Source organism: Copadichromis virginalis, linkage group LG8 (genome assembly GCF_057382275.1).
Source record: "Copadichromis virginalis isolate Kocher_CV1m ecotype Utaka linkage group LG8, C_Virginalis_male_GT1.1, whole genome shotgun sequence".
NCBI classification, from domain to species: domain Eukaryota; kingdom Metazoa; phylum Chordata; class Actinopteri; order Cichliformes; family Cichlidae; genus Copadichromis; species Copadichromis virginalis.
In genome coordinates this window covers 18264498-18281833 of record NC_140625.1, presented here as the reverse complement: position 1 = coordinate 18281833, position 17336 = coordinate 18264498, and the positions used below count along the sequence as shown (strand labels likewise).

The window sequence follows — 17336 nt, the reverse complement described above, 5'->3', positions numbered from 1 at the left end:
ATCTTGAAAGCCCCCTTATATTTGCTCCTCCCGAGAATTTTCAGCGCCGTTATTCACTGTTGCAGGCCTGCTTAAAACAGAAATGAAAAAATAGAGCTGATTATTAGCTCATGAGAACACAAAACAAAATCACCTGACAGGTTTTCTTTAAGTGCACTGTTACAAAATAATGGGCCCAATTTTTAGACATGTCCATGTTTCCTAAAACTCCCTCTATTAAAAACAAAAACAACAACAACCCGAACCTTAAACACACAAAAGTTTTGCCACCACATAATTTCACCTCCTCAATACACCAAAAGTCTCATTAAAACCACACAATTTGCACACAAAAATCACCCCCTTATGCTCTGTAACATACTTACATTCAGCATAAGACCCCCTTACAACAACATATCACTAAACTATAAATTATTTCCTACCCAAATCTGCACTCCTCTTGTCTGCCGTGCTTCCTCTCCTGAAAGTCACTTCCTCAGTCACCCACACACACACACAGGAAGTTCCTTCGTCACCACTCACTCCAACTAATTTGCATACTGAGTCATCTCTCAATGAGTTGCTGTAACAACAGAAACATATGTTTAAACATTACCACCTTATTAAATTATTTTATTTCTTTCTACAGTGATCACTGGTTTTGATCACTCAGTACGAGAGAGCACTCCTAAGTCACTCTTTTAAAACTACTTTAATCACTTTTTGTTTACATAACTCACTCCCTTTGTCATATGGCTTCTTCTATTCCTCAATTACAAACTCAAATGTATTTTATTAAACATTCACACCGTTGTATCATTCATACAAAATAGCAAGCTGTTCTTCATTGCATATGTTTGTGTTCTTAGCCAGGTTTAATCAGTGTCTATGCATTAAACTCCATGAGCTTGTCTTGTCTTTATAAGGTTAATGCATTTTCTGTTTGTGTGTGTGAATTTGCATATGTTGCTTTTGCAGTGTGTCAGACTCCTTCATAATTTTGCCTTTAAACAGTCAATTTTCTCCTCCCCAAATTTACTAACCCAAATTCTGATTTCCTACCTTAAATAGCAGCATTCCTTGTCCTCAGCCAGAAGGTAGGGCTCCACTTGCCACTTACCCCCTCTGCCTCAGCCCAGCGGCTTTACCCGTCAGGTCCCGTCTTCTTACTGAAGCCGAGTAATCGTGACTGTGCCTGCCTTAGGTTGTCCCAGGGTTTCGAGGTGGGATCTTACCCGTCATGGGCTATCCAGCCTTCCATACTCGCCTGATACGGGGCCCAAGTGGGCAGGGGAGGGAACACACTGGCTCTGGAAATTAAAGGAGTGTAAGCTGCTTCCTTCATTGCATCTTATATTAAACTATCTCACTTCTGACTCCTTCCTAGAATAATTTCACCTATGGCACTTTGTGTATGTGTGTTTTCTATTCATTAATGTAATTGTCAGTTATTTTCTCTCTTCATTTTACTTTTTATCTGTTTGTTTGTAACGTTCTACTTTAGTTCTACTAAATCTTGACGTAAAAACAATACTCCCTTATTTCGCGCACACACTCTGCATTTTGCCTACGCACACACTTCTCTCTCAGACTTCCTCTGTTCACACACCACCTTGCACTCACTCTACTATCAACTTTCATAGTGTTATTATTATTTAGTATTTTGTACACCTCACACAGAATCATTCAAATCGAGTACTCACAGCATTCACATCACAACCTTCAACTTTCACTTTCAATCCTGCAAGACGCAGAGATGGAAATCTCCTTCACCTAACATAAAACTAAATTACCATATCAACATACAATTACTGAAATTCAAACTCAAATACACCGTCTGTTTTAATAAAGTCAAAGAGTAAACAGGTGTACCAAGTGTATGTACTTATGTGTTTTTAAACTGAAAGAAAAAGAAACTCAAACTCTTATAACATCACTCATGCCTCTCTCAAATTAAAAACACTTTCAAACTTTAAAACATCCTACTTTACATCACCAAAGAAATACCTCTCACACCTTTATTCATCATTTAAAACCTTCTAGTCACCGCATTCACACACTTAAACTGTGACCAGAGTTGAGGAATATAACTCAAAACACACTTTCCTAAGAGTATTTTAGACATGCTTGTCATAATCAAAAAGAGCAAGTCAAAAACAAACAAACGAAAAATTGAAACCTCCATTAATTCTCACCGCACACACAAGAAATTGAAAAAATAAAACACACCAGCAACTATTGCTGGAGAAAAGTTACTACTGCAAGTAATGTGTTAGTCTTAAATATATACAGTGCACTCAATATATTTATATATCTGCATCCAAACTCAGTCAATTACTATACATCCACTACGGCAACTCAATACTTTATTTATAACCCTCTAATAAACATAAATGGCATTTTAAACACACACTCAACAATGTTTGCAGCAGTATTTGTAAAACCAACTGTGGTTTAAACAGTTCACTGCTTACTCATTTGCATTTTCACTCACACACACACCGTCTAAAAATAGCTCCAGCATTGCCTCAGACTCCTTTCACACAGAGATCTCTTATTTTATATTACAAAGACATCTTATATTTACAACCACTGTCAGATCTGTCAGCTTTAGCACCTACACAATTTAGACAAATTTAAAATAACCGCCCAGCGGATAAACTCCCTGAGTTTTTTGCGACCAATTAACCAGTATCAAGACTTTAACTGTTTCTGGCCTCATCTCTAAAATCCCTAACTCAATTTAAAAGCGTCAACCAACCCAAACTTTGCCTGAAGCTCTAATTTTGGCGTTTCACAGCCAAGGCTTACCCCAAAGTGTTAAGTTAAAGTTACACGCCCGAAGTCCAACTTCTTCTGACCAAAAAAGCGCAGACTACCGTTCCAAACGGTAAGGAGACTCTAACTCCTAGTTATTCTGGAGTGCCCCAAACTCCACAGTAACCAACTGACTATCCCTCTTTGAGGACAATGCCTAAGCGTCCTTGGCATTGGCAAGCGTTACCTCTGAGCACTACGCTTCCTAGAACCCCCACGGTTCCGTTCTAAAATAATTTATAATACTTTGAAACAACAATCAACACCCAAAACAAGTGTATAACTGAGGCAGGTGCAACCTAGTGGTCAATGGAGACTCCAACTCACAACATGACCGCTCAGGTCCACTCTTATGACCAAATTTGGACTCTAACCAACACAATAACCAATTCCCTACCAAACTACTTGAGACTCTAACTCAATTTCTTTGGGACTTCAACCCAGTATTTAAACTTTTCTTATCAGACTCTTAACTGCTTCAACTCATGAAATTTTCATCAAAATCAAAACAGACATCCACCAGTAACTTCAGTGAGTAGACTTAAATTTTATCATGTCCAATTTGGCACACTTTGGAAATAATTCAACAGGTAGTGCCTTACCTTTTGGATAAGCCGGCTTATGCCCACTCACTTCGACCACTGGAATTCATGTCTGCCCGTCAGACCACCTAAGACCAAATTTCTCCATCTACACCTCCAATTCTCCCTCCTCAACCACCGGACGAAGCCCCCAAATGTTAAGGTTCACAATTGAGGAGGGAGAGTACAAACCACCCTTGGTCCAGAAGGTCTTGGTCAAACAATGATTTTAATGAACACACGTGTGGGAAGACACTCTGTACGCAGACAGCCAGTAGTCCTCGACTTAATCAAAGCATAAACAGATATTTTATAGCATCAGGGTTTGATTTACTGACGCCCCTTCATGCGTCACAGATACATTTTATACATAGATCAGATCAACACCACAATGGCTTTTCACCCAGAAAATCATCTTCTATTTTCATGGCTGGTACTTTCCGTTCTTGTCTTAAAGTAAATTGTTCCTCTTTCTTGCCGAGACAACAAGGACGGTTCCTCTTTTACCGAGACACTTTTGCAGTTACAACCAGACATGACTAATCTCTCCTCTAAATAAATTTAACTCATGTGTGTGTGTCACGACCTCACATGCGCTTTCTCAATTCACCTGTTGCACTTCTGACCTTTCACCAGACCAGAGGCTCACTGAGACTATGTGTATGTCTTCTACTAAATAAATGTTTTAATCAAAAACCCCTACTAAAAGCTTAATATGAAATGACCTGATATATAAGTGTTTTGTAAGCATGTATTGCAATTCCTTCTATGTTCTAGTTTTCCCTCAGCATGGATCATCTAGACACTCTCACTAGATGAAGCTTAAGACCATTAATGAACCTGAACATCAACTCAAATAAGCACAGATATGCATTGTGTATAAAATAGTCATAACTGCTTAAGGCCTTCTTAAAGCTATCTGTTACATTGTTAAAGCCTCGTCTTAGCCTGCTGCTCAAAATAACTTCCACTTCTGCAAAACTCTCCAAGCCTATTTCCTGTCCTGTAACTTTTAGCCTTTCTGAAAGACACACTGTTCAACCCCTGAATGCAATATAAACTCCAGATTATATTATTAATGCAATGGTAATGATGACAATTATTTAACAATAGCAGTAAAATAATTTCCCTGCTCCACAATCTCCATCTCTTTTCTGTCTCAAAATAAAGAAATATGGCTAAAAACATTAGAATAAAGTACCAGCTACAGTATAGCAAATTGCATGTTTGCTTCATTCCATGAGATCATAAGCAGTAAGATCATTTTGTCCCTCCTGGTGGTATATTATGTTAATTACACCCCAAATTACAATCAATGAATCAGGATAAATTATCTGTCTCCTTCCATATTACTGCATATGGGTTGTGAAGACAAATTAGCTCAGGAGGAATTGCATCTAATAATATTGTTATGTGTTTGAGTATTCTTATAAACATCATTACTAATTCCAGTCTTAAATGGGGAGTCGGTTACATCTGGCAGATTACGTTCAGAAACAATAAGAACTGCAGGTTTAAAGAAGTGAAATCATGTATTCACATCCTCTGGTTTGTATTGAGGCTTCATAACCACCACTGAGTGAGAGAACTGTGCAACTGAGGTGGCAAATTATCTTTTAAGCCAATCAAGGCCTTGGGCGACGTAGCCAGGGTTTCTGAAACTGATAAAAGCCTGTTAATTTCAGATAGATTCCGAGACACCCTTCTACTTTTCCTTGGATTTTGTCACACATACTTTTATGAGATTGCATACTTTACATGCCGGTCCTGGCTGCGCTAATGTTTGCACATCCTCGTCTGCTGGAGATGTTGCTTATGTCTGACAGTGCAGACATGTTCAACTCCAGCAGAGCTACAGTACACATCAGACAACAAGCTAGGGTCGAGCACGGTATAGGCAATTTGGACTTTCGGGTTCGATCTCCTGGATGCAAAATACTTGCACTTTGCTGCGTGTGGTGTGGAGTGAATTTTTAACGTCGCTTTATGACTTGTTTGGAGCTGGTTTGGGAGAAAGATGGCTTTGAAACTGCAGGGGCTGAGTTGTTGTGTGTGTTTTGTGTGGTCATCCGCGGTTTAATCAAGCTTCCTGTGACACAGGGTCAGAAGATAATGTAGATTATTAAAGCTTTTCATTAGGGGCTGAATTGCTCCCTTGAGGTTTAATGCATGTGTGATGTTTTCTGGAGTCTACTTTATTAACCTGCTGCTTTGGGCCTGGCACACTTTCAAAAGCCTTTTTAGTTCTTCAAGAAGTGATGCTACTACATGTAGATAATGACTAGACTAAAAAATGTCTCAGTGGCCAGAAAATAAAGGAATATTTGATGTATGTAAGTGGATTTTTCTATTACATTATGAACCAAATACTGCACACTGTTTATAGTGGTTCACAGCTTTGGGACTTTAAGGTCAGTTCACATTGGACTAGAATGAAGGGCGGCCTGAGTACCTGTGACAAATGGTCCACCAAGTGCCTGTCACTGGGCTGTCATGGTAACCAAGGCCCTGTGCTCTTCAACCCTGCTTACACATAGTGACTGCCACCTTTAACCAACTGTCCCGGGGGTCAACGACTGTTTGTTTTCTGTCATGTTGGGAACAGAAGCTCTCCTAAGGCTTGTAATCTTATGATCATGCATGACATAGTTCAGTATGTATGTGCATTTGCCTGTGTACGAGTGTGACCTCTGCTGTCTCTCTGACCTGTAGCTGAGTATGTGTTCATCAGGGCTTTTTTATGACAAAAATAAATGGCTAAAGTTTGTACTTTTCATCATCCTGCTGTATTCACTGTCCATGCATATATTAGGCTTATGTAACAAACAGTATATAGCATATTTTGTATCATATGTTGCAGATGGAATAAATTACTTTGGGGAGAGTTAATAAATCCAAGAAGAAAAAAACAACTCTGTGTCTCACAGTGCTTGAAAACAAAACTGACTTACTCTGTTTTGCATAATGGGTCTCATTTCACAAGGGCGACTGTCAGTGTCCACAGCCTCCTCCACAGTAAGCAAGCAAGGCCCAGGGCAGCCTTGCTCATCTCGGACACTGGCACGGGCCATCACAAGAGCGAATGATGGCTCAGGTCCAGCAGCTTTATCCGCAGATTCTCTTTCTCAAGCTTCTGGTAGCAGGCAAAAACCCTACACTACTTATTAATCAATAACAACTGACAGGAATGTTTAATTTCTCTACCAAAGCTATGTTTATTCAAATCAATATTTTTCACCTGCTTATTCAAGCTCAGACGTGCATACAGCGCATCATCATTGGAATCTAAATAAAACAAAACAATTGAAAATCATTTTTGATTAACTGCCTTGATCCACCCACCACAAAAAACTCTCACAAAGAAGGAAATCTCCCTTCATATTGCCCTCCATATTACATACATTTGCAAAAGCTTTGAAGCGTTGTTTAATGTAGTTGGTTTATCTATTTTTCATACTTATTGTGTTACTTGAATCTTGAGATAAGCATAAGCTACTGGGCTTTTAATGTATCCCATGAGGAAAAGCAGTGCAATCAGTATTTATTCTCCCTTGAATTAATCCAGAAATTATTATTATATATATATATATATTTTTGCTTCAAAGTTTAAACTGCTGCTTCCGAGGGAAAAAATCCAAGCACCAAACCATTATGATAGATGGCATTGTCAGAGCCATTGTGCTGTCCATACACACTGCACTCTACTGTATACAGTCTTGAATATGGTTCTGTCCAAAAGGCAGCAGTGCATGATGGGTAGGCAATCAGCAGGCCCCCTTAAGACTTTCCCTTTACGTTGTAAGGCCCTCTTTGATGTGTGCTGCAGTAAACACAGCTGGTTCTCTCCCAACCACAGTCTCCTGAGGGATGAGACTCAGCACAAGAACACTAATGAGCGCATTAGAAGGAAGCCATAGAAGGAAAATGCTACAGTTGTAAATAGAATTGTCTCTTGTGTTGTATATAACAAAGATGCTGTCTATACTATGAGACGTGCTGGTGTTTATGCATTCCACTGCACTGTGTGTAAAGTCTTGCAAATGTCTACAGAGTATATACTAAATATGGAGACCAGAACAGTGCAATTCCTTTTTTAAAGTTGATGATGCCACAATGTGAATTTGAAGCTAAGCTGCAAAAATCGAAATATATAACCACAGCTTTCAGCTGCACTATAATTAACAGTTGAGGGGATTCAAGCATTGGAACTAAAAAATGAACATGGCACTGTGAAACTGAAGTGACATATGCCACCGACAATAACAGCAGCAAACCATTACAAATGAATCATTCTCCAGTTATTCCATTTAAGATAATTATAGGGCATTGAAAAGTGATGCAGAACAATTCTACCTGCCTGAAAAAAACGGTGTTAGAGCTCATTCTTCACGGGCAGGTCAAATTTTCATATGTCAAGGTGAGTGCACTGGTTAAGAATGATGCTTATGTTATGGAACATTATTTTATGCTTACTATGAAAGAGTAAAGGCAAACATTGTAGATGTTAGTTACCCCCAGAAAGCTTTTTTATAGTCATGAGAAGTTAAGCACGCAATCTAATTCAATAGCTACTAGAATCACCTTTTTCTGCATTTTTTGTTTTCTGCATGACTTTATCAGCTTGTATATCCTTGTAGAGGAGTTTTGAACCATTCTTCAACAATATTCCTTCAGGTTCCACCGCAGCATCTATTCGAGGTCTGGACTGGACTGGGTCATTGCAACACCTAGATTTTTTTTTGGCCATTCTGCTGCATCATTGACCTGCTGCATGACCTAATTTGCTTTAGCTCTTGGACAGATGCCCTCATGCTTCACTGTAGCATACTTTGGTATAAAGAGTCCATGGTCAACTCTATGACTAGAAGATGTCCAGGTCTTGTGCCTGCAAAACCAGCCCCAGTCATCATCTCTACACTTCTGTGCTTGACAGTTAGTCTGAGGTGTTTGTGCTGATATGCTGTGATGGGTTTGTGATGGCCAGACATCTCCACTTTGATTCTTGTCTTTCCAAATGATATTATTCCAGAAGTCTCGTGGTTTGTTTTGATAAAACGTTGGACACCTTAGCTATGCTGCCATAATCTTTTTAGAAAGAAGAGGCTTTCTCCTGACAAGCCATACTTCTTCAGTACGTTTCTAATTATACTGTAATGAACCATTTAATATGCTAACTGAGGCAGTTTTTGCAGTTGCTCTGACTTTTAGGGTAAAATTGCTGGGAAGACTGTTGCATTGTGTTGACACGTACCTGAATGCTCCAGACCAGCAAACTGCCAAAATCTTTGCTTTTATAGAGGTAGTCACACTCGCTGATGATCCAAAAAATGAAGTGCATTAGATTGGCAGTGCCTGGCTGCTACTTACCCTCTTAATTGCTATGGAAGCAGTAAGGGTGTACTTAGCTTTGCACAGGACTGCAGAAACCCCTGAGACCCCCCTTTTCACGCCAATGTGGATGCTACAACGTGTAGCATATAATCTGAAGGCTGACTTTGCCCGAGTTTATAACACCAACTTTCCGTTTTACTACATCTAAAGTCATGATGTGTCTGAATTGCACAGTTTAAATGTTAGCTCCAGAGACTTTGCTTTTGTTATGGAAGTGGAGTTGCTTTACATTTATTTTAGACCAGCATATCTTTACATTCCCGGCATGTTTTCTAATGTGAAGAACGATTATGTGCAAATTCTTGAACTTACTGAAGTTATACACTTCAACTTAATTGTATTGAGGGAGAGAAAAAGCACTAGCCTTGGTATTCTTCCCAGATAACTCTGATCTTTCAAGCATCATTTGAATCTGTGATCCCCAGCCAGTAGATTCCTTGAAAGTTACCAAGGGATTGAGCAATCTGGATTGCCTTTGTGCAACGGGGAGAGTGAGAGACGTGAAAATGATTTCAAAGAGTCCAGGATGAATCATGCTCCCACTGCAGCTGCCATTTATTAGCACATTTTCCACCATGGTTTTTACAGCTACCTAGCATACATAGGTTCATAGAGTTTGCTAGAGGCTTGCTTTGCAGGGGGGTTATTTTGTAAAATGCTTCATTAAAAGTGTTGATAAATGAACGTCATACTAACTTGTGTGGTTGTCATAATTAGTCATGACATTAAATCTTAATAAAAACTAAAAGCGAGGGACACCTCATTTATCAGCTGTTACCTCTATAATGAAGATGAAGATTAATTTGAAAAAAGTGTGATACGCTCCCACTACTGGTTTGATATGAAAAATGTCCTTAACTCATTAAAGTACTTGTACCAGCCAACGAATTTACACAGACTTTTTCAGGGTTAATTCTTTGAATGTCAAGGAATGGCAATGCAGTAAACATAATATCCAAAAACTCAAACACAGATTATCACTTTCTTGTTTTGATAACAAGAAACCCTCTAATCCCTTTATTAACTTGCTCTTGTTTCCAGCTTGACATGTGCTCATTCAAAAGTCCCTGAGTTGTGCTTGCTATGCTGCAGATTTTTTTTAAACCAATTCTTGCCTGTCAAGGATGATGAAATGGAAACCCATAAGAAATTGACAGCGTGTACCGCTCAAGGACGAACATATCTGAAGATGACTTGTTTCCTGATTTGGACAAGGGGGCTAAGAGAGTAGATGTAATCCTTAAAGACTTTAACAAAAAAAACCTATGTGTTTGTTTGTTTGTTTTTTGTTAGGTAGTTGTAGATTGACGGGTGAGACATTTTTCATTGTATTTTAAAGAAACGGACAACGTGTTGAAATGCTTGCATTCACTGCCACATCTTATAGGTTTGGATGAATCACTGCAGCCCACACAAAATTTTGAAAATCAGCTATTATGGAAATCTTTTTGCCATAATATGTTTAATTTTAGGAGCTTATGTCAGCCTCTCCCCTTCTGGGTGTGAAACTGACACATTGTCTGTCTGAAAAATTGAAATAGTATACAGAAGGTGCTTTTGGACTATGCTGTTGAGAGCTTTTTCTCTTGGAGAATAAATAATATATATATGTGTATGTGTCAATTCCTACTTTTCAGCTCCATTACCAACATGGGATTTAAGAATTCAATTCAATTCAATTCAAATTTATTTATATAGCGCCAAATCACAACAGTAGCCACCTCAAGGTGCTGGTAGACCCTACAATAATACATACAGAGAAAACCCAACGATCAAATGAGCCCCTATGAGCCGCACTTTGGCGACAGAAAGAGATTAATAACAAGTATGATTCAATGCAGAGAGGTCTACTAACACCAAGTGAGTGAAAAAGGTGACTAAAAAGGAAAAACATCATGGGAATCCCCCTGCAGCCTATGCCCATGGCAGCATAAAGGGAGGATTCAGGGTCACCTGGTCCAGCCCTAACTATATGCTTTAGCAAAAAGGAAAGTTTTAAGACTAATCTTAAAAGTAGAGATAGTGTCTGTCTCCCGAATCCAAACTGGAAGCTGGAAGCAGTGCTATGCTTGAGCCACTTCTCATGCAGGAAATGATAAACTAATGATATATCAGGAAAAGCTTGCTGTAGAGACTGCTTCGCATAAAATACAATGGCAACTTTGAAGAATAAAGTTTTTGATTTTTTTCCAGCACAGATCGGATTCCTTGTGTTGCAGGTACTTGGAGGTGTTTGGTATCTGGATGACCTTGGCTTTCTATTGTAAATATATCAACGGTTAGCCTTACAGCACAAAATCAATTTCCTCTTTAGCTGGAACCCTCTGCCTCACATGCTTAGAGCTGAACCACTGACCTGGCATAGTGGGTGTTGTCTTTGAATATCAATTGTGGTACTTCTCACGTGTAGTCACTGTCTGCTGCTTTCTGAATAAAATATCCAGGAGGCTTTAAAAGCCGTGACAATTATTGTGAGGGATGTGCATACCACAGGGGGACGTTGTGTTCTATTTTCTATTAATAAAGTTACATCTTTGAATAGATAACCTTTTAATGATTCACTCTGGGAGTTTGTGGAATTAATAATACACCATATAATCCCTGTGTCTTTTAAAGCCTAGAGAGTGAAAGAGTCAACTTTGGTTTGAGGCCTACTTTTGTAGAGTAAAAAAATGTTTTACTTTTCTACTGTGTTTGTGTCTACCTTATAAGATACCAGTGGTATTTTTTACTACTAAAGAGTTTACATTTAAACCGCCACAATAAGTAGTTTAAATAATGTCTTCCAAAGTTTTTACTCTGACATAGAAGAGTCTCGGGTAGCCTCAGGAGCAACACATATCTCCTTGTGTTCTCTCTGATCTCTCATCAGCTCTTGGGCCTTACATCAAGAGCCCCAGATTTATCAATCAATAGCCATAAACAGAACATCGATTGAACTGGACACTGGGGCACAACAAACAGATTATCAAGTTTTTAGCCCTCCGTGTGCGCATGGTGACTAGAGGCACAGCTGTAAAAATGCCACTTGCCAGCCAAAGCGTGCTGCACAGCGTACAGAGGATCAGGCATGAAAGATGTGGGAGCTTCATACAAAAGGAATTACAATTACCAGAACATGGTGTTAAAAAGGTGTGTCTGTGCACCACATAAATGGATGAAAGCAGAATCAGATGAGTAATCCAGTTGTATTGGCAAGGTATTGGGGTATAATACTAGTCAATCCAATTGCCAGTGCTCTGTGTCATTGTGCACACACATGTGTGCTTGGGTAATTCTGATAGTGTTTGGACAAATTTTGCACGTGGTTGCGCGTAATAGTTGTGGTGCTGACATGTCTGACAGCTGTGCATATTTCACAGGGTGGAGAACCCTGCATTGCGGTGCTCGTACACAGCAGCCATGCTCTTTATGTGAGAGCAGCTCAGGGTCAGACTAGAAGAAGAAAATCAAAGTTGCATCACCAAGCCCATCACTCTGTGTTGTGTCTCTGGGTAGCGCAGCGCTAACGTATTCACATCTCTCTGCCTTACCTCGTTAATATATTCCCGAGTTTTTCAGCTATGTTTACTAAAGCAGCAGAACGGGAATTTCACTTAGAAGTTGTGGTTAAACGGCTTCATTTGCAACAAAAAAGCAGGCATAATACATGGTATTTAATAATGATGCGAGCACATACACCAAAAACAGTGCAAGTGTTAATTCAGTCATCATTACTTTCCTCTCTTTGTCTCTTCAAGCTGAAAACACCAATTTTAATCAGTCCTTAATAAAACACAATCATTCCCTGGGCTATCTTGCTTTTAGCCCACTGAGATTCGCAAGGGAGCGAGGAATGAAATCTTCTCTTCCAATCTAACAAGAGTGGTTGTTTCATTACAAATAAGTAAATCGCTGCTGAATGACATTTGCCGCTTCACATGAAAGAAGTTTAGAAAAATGTTCCTGTTGATTTAAGTTGCTAAAGAATGAGAGGATTTTTTTAAAAATATATAAAACTGTTCAATTTGAACTAAATTGGTTTCCTCTTGTCTTTCTTCAGCGCTCGCCCCAACACATCCCAGCCTTCGTTCGGAGGTCTTCAAGCCATGTGTGGAAGACAAGGACCTAGCCTTTTGTCTGAATGAGGGAGAGTGTTCGATCATTGAAACCGTGGCTGGGGTTCACAGACACTGCAGGTGAGTTTGAAGGCTGCACCGTGTTTCTGTCTCGGCACTGAAACGCTCTTTGTCCCCCCCCAATCCATCAACAATTCATTCACTAGTCTCAACTCGTTTTCACTCAGTCCAGCTAAATTAGTTCTGGAAGTGATGAAACCCATGAAACGGGAAGATCAATGTGCAAATGCACAATAAATTAAGATCTGTTATCACCTGAACCACTAGAAGAGGGATCGGATATACTTTAGCTGAACAGATGCTAATTCTCTGAAAAAAAGTTGCAGATTCAACCACGGAGCAGTGAACGTGACGAAACCTCTGTCTTCACTTTGCTCTGACAAAAGTAGTAATGATGATAGCAATCTTATAAAAGGCCTTTCTCCTTCCGTATTAAGCTTGGAAAAAATTTTTTTGTCTGACATGGCCCCTCAGTCTGCACCACATTTTAATGGTAAGTGTTAAGAAGCAGCTCTTGTTATATCCTTCTTTGATCTCACTTGAAAGAAATTGATTTTTTCCTTGATTTTTCTTTTTTGCCTTTCGTTTGTGACATGATCATCTTTGCTGTATTCCTTTTGTTTTACTCTGCCTGACACTCACTCTGTGACTGCACAAGAGAATAAATAAAGGTAGCAAGCAAGTACACCCTTGACACATCATGTAACCAGACAGGAATAAGTAAACTGGTGTCAATTAACTCAATTAAACTTATTGAGGAAATCAATGCAGCCCCAGGGTATTTTTAATGCCTTTGACATTAAAAATTATTCACCTGCATCAGAAAGCATCTACTGTGTGTCTCTCTCATGCAGTTTAATTAATTTGCTTCACATTTGTAATAGATAAAAAGTATCACTTGTTTATACAGTACTGTGCAGAAGTCTTGAGCCACCTCTTTGTTTCTATTTCCACAGGTGAAGCAGGTTATTGATCTATCTGCACACACACACACACACACACAAAACAGAGTTTCTACAGTTCTAACAAACTTGAATGACCACCTTTCTTCTCCAACAAAGCTCTCTTCGGCAAGCTTTCTTGTAATTTCTTTAAGTAGGCTTCAGGAACTATTCTTCTTGAAGGACATTCCACTCCTCTTGTAAGAAGAAGCCGTCGACAGTGAAAGCTTTCCATTGCATAGTGGATCAAAATCTGGCGGTGCTTTTCTGCATTCATAACTCCAATTTGAAAAAATGCTCAAAACTATTGACTAAAATGCAACTCCAGATGGCTGCACCGCCCTCACTCCTGACATCCTCCATACTTGTTGGACACAGTTTGGATTTAGCAGTCTGTAAGACCTGCTGTGTCTGATTTTTCAGTCCAGTTCTTTTGTAATGTGCCATACCTGTGACTTTCTTTTAGGGCTGCCATTTCTTTTGTCCCGAAGTTCCCTAAATCTTTTAAAGGACTCACTCCAAATAGTGTTGAGATATGCCACGTTTTTAGCTAACAGCTGTCTGGGAGTCACCTTATTGAAGCAAAAAAAATTATGCCTGCCAAAGTGTGTTATCTTTGCCATTTTGAAATTGGGACAAATTATGTGTTTTTGTGGCAGGCTCCTAGTAACAAAGTGCCAAAAGTTACAATTTAAAATGGCTTCTTTGTTGTCTGTTATATATAAAACGCTGGTTCATCCTTGGAGTTAGGTACCTTTTCTCTGCCTGAATGATTAACAGTTTAGTTTAAGTGATTTAACAAATGAACAAAAAAAACCTGAAAATGGTCAAAGAACAAACTCTGAAAGATCTTTAGAAAGCCTGGAGAATTATTGCTCTAGTCCACTTTAAACTATTACAAGAAAGTCTGGCTCCCTGGAAGCTAAATTTAAAGAATTGACTGGTGTTCTCAAAACAGAACATACAATGTTTTACGAGGGAAAAAAAACATAAACTGGCTATAAAAAGTCAATGTGGGTGGTTAATCAAGTCTGATTTAAATATCAGTTCTGGCTTTAAATGACCCATTACTGGATATTGGTTACTGAGCATAATTCATTTTTTTGCAACGATGCCGTCCTTTGTTCTGTGATTTAAATATCTGCAAAGTCCAAACTTACTTGTTCAGTTCAGCTGTGCCAAAGGAGAGCCTCTGGCAATCAATATCTACCTAGAGGGAAAAAAGTTGTGACAAGGCTTCCATAGGACCCAGAGAAATCTTGTTAAGGCACAGGTGAACCTGCAGAAGCCCTCCATCACTCTCCCCACAGCTTCTGTGTGGATATCCTGTCACATTCTGCTTCTCGCTGCGCCTCAACACCCATCTGACCTGCAAATCTGGTGAAGGCTGTCTTGAGCTGGAACAGGCAGCTGTCGATCCCCGTTTCATAGTCAGAACCGCCTTCAGTGAGGGCCTAACATTTATTTGGATTTTTGGAATGTACATGTCACGAAATTTCACTGAGTACTGAGGTAGAGAGTCAAGGTGCTGCTTTAGTTAAAAGGTTTTCCGTAAATGAGAAAAAAAGTGATTCTTGATAACATTTTGTTAAGACGTTAAACAGCTACAGAATTTGACGAATTTGCAAATTTCTGTATCAGGTTTTAGCCAAATATTCAATATTCAATGTATTGTAAAATATAACATATGAAATATGAAATAAAACAAGCATAATGTTCATAGGAAATGACTAGAAAGTGTTTAAATGTAAAATTATTCTTATTTCAGAATATACTGGCAGTTTAGTTGATAGTGTAATTATAAGTTGTGTTAACTTAAAAAAAAAGTATACAGCTGATGCTGGGAATTATTAAATGATGCAAGCTCAATGCAGTGTGTGTTTCATGTCATATTATTGTGGCAGCTACAATAATTTCGAGCATGTCACCTGTGTGACAGCATCAAGACACCCTTGTTGCAACTACACTCTGGGCTATAATTAGCGACAGCTGAATGATGAATATAGGACTCAGGAATGACTGGAGGGCCTGACCTAGAGACACAGCGGAGTGCCTGTTGTGTGAAAGAATGATTACAGGTTTGTGAGTACTTTTATTGAAAGGTTGTTGTTTTTTTCCAGAGAGAAGTCCAAGCAGTAAGTCAGAAAAAAATATGATCATTTCACTCAAAAAATAAATAAATAAATAAATAAATCACTGCCAGGTGGATTGTGTTTTAATGATATTGCTACTGGGAGGGGCGTCCAAGTGGGCTTCTGATCTAAGACAGAAATTACATCAAAGCTTGCAGGAAGTCATGTGGAATAAATGAAAACTCCCATTCTTCGTTAAAGCTGCATAAGGTGATTTCTGAGCTCTTGGGGGGGTCACAACAAGTTCAAAGCAGCGCGGTGACATAAAGACAAAATTTGCAAGTTGAAGTTGAAATCAGATGTTTTAAAATGCATTTTAAGAAACGTGAATATAATTTTTAACTTATAATGATACAGAAAGTTACATGAAATACAGCAAATGTGTGTTTAAATATTCACAGCAGGAACATCCCATTGTTTGTGACAACAAATGTTAATCCAAAATTTACAAATACTTTCTTTCCTGTTTAATGCACAGATTCCTCAACCGTGTGGCTGCATTTATGGCTTGTTAAGTTATTTGTTTACGTTTGATCTTCTACTCAGTCATTTCATGCTGAAGTTGTAGTGTACAATAAGCTTGTGTGAGCTTGTTTGCTGAAAATGGTGGCCCGCAGTTTTATTTTTTGAGGATTAAACCATAACAACCAGCTGAAAGCTAAAAAAAACCCCACAAACAAACAAAGACACATAAAGACGCTGCTATTCCATCATCTTCGTCTTATAGTCTATACATAGTTATCTTCTTGCCTTCTTCCTGTCACAGATATTGTTCACGAAAGTAAATTCGCACATTGCAGAAAACAAGAAAAATAGATAAATAAATATACGAGGCTGGCGTTTCACAGTCAGGTTTAAGGTGCTGGAGATGCTGCTGCTGATCGATCAGCCCTTCAAGGAAAGTCATATCAGTGTCCTGATCTGAGAACTGTGACCTCTCCCACTAAAATACAGAAAAAGGAAAGGTTTAAAGATCGCTGCCTTGTTTGATGTCATGCTTTCTTCCAGACCTCCAGGGCCTCAGAGCCGGTTGGATATTTTCCAACATGTGACAGCTAAAGATGTCAGAATCGTCTCTAAACATTTGAATTATTGTAGGGAAACACCGTTTTGAACTTAGGAATCAATTTAATTTGTTATGAAACATTTCCTCTGCTCTCCTCCTCCTAGCCCCTTCTCCCACCACTCTGCCGGATGTTCATGTTTGCCAATGCTAATAAGGCTCCCAAAATAAACATGCAAATGCGAGTTTAAGACCTACTTTCACATCAGTGCTGTGCCTTTTGTACAATAAATGTACAAGAATTCAAAAGTCTTGTGAGGCTCAACACATGACAGCCTAGTCACATTCAGGATTATCACAAAAGAGATAACAAA

The 17336-nt window shown here is 38.9% G+C and overlaps 1 protein-coding gene across 1 annotated transcript in view; it reads left to right on the top strand.

Moving 5' to 3' along the window:
- Nucleotides 1-17336, top strand: part of nrg3b (neuregulin 3b) — a 214458-nt gene that overhangs the window by 94278 nt on the left and 102844 nt on the right. Inside the window, exon 2 of the mRNA XM_085466281.1 lies at nt 12811-12946. Coding sequence (XP_085322407.1) covers nt 12811-12946 — 136 coding nt within the window. The remainder of the gene's footprint in view (nt 1-12810; nt 12947-17336) is intronic.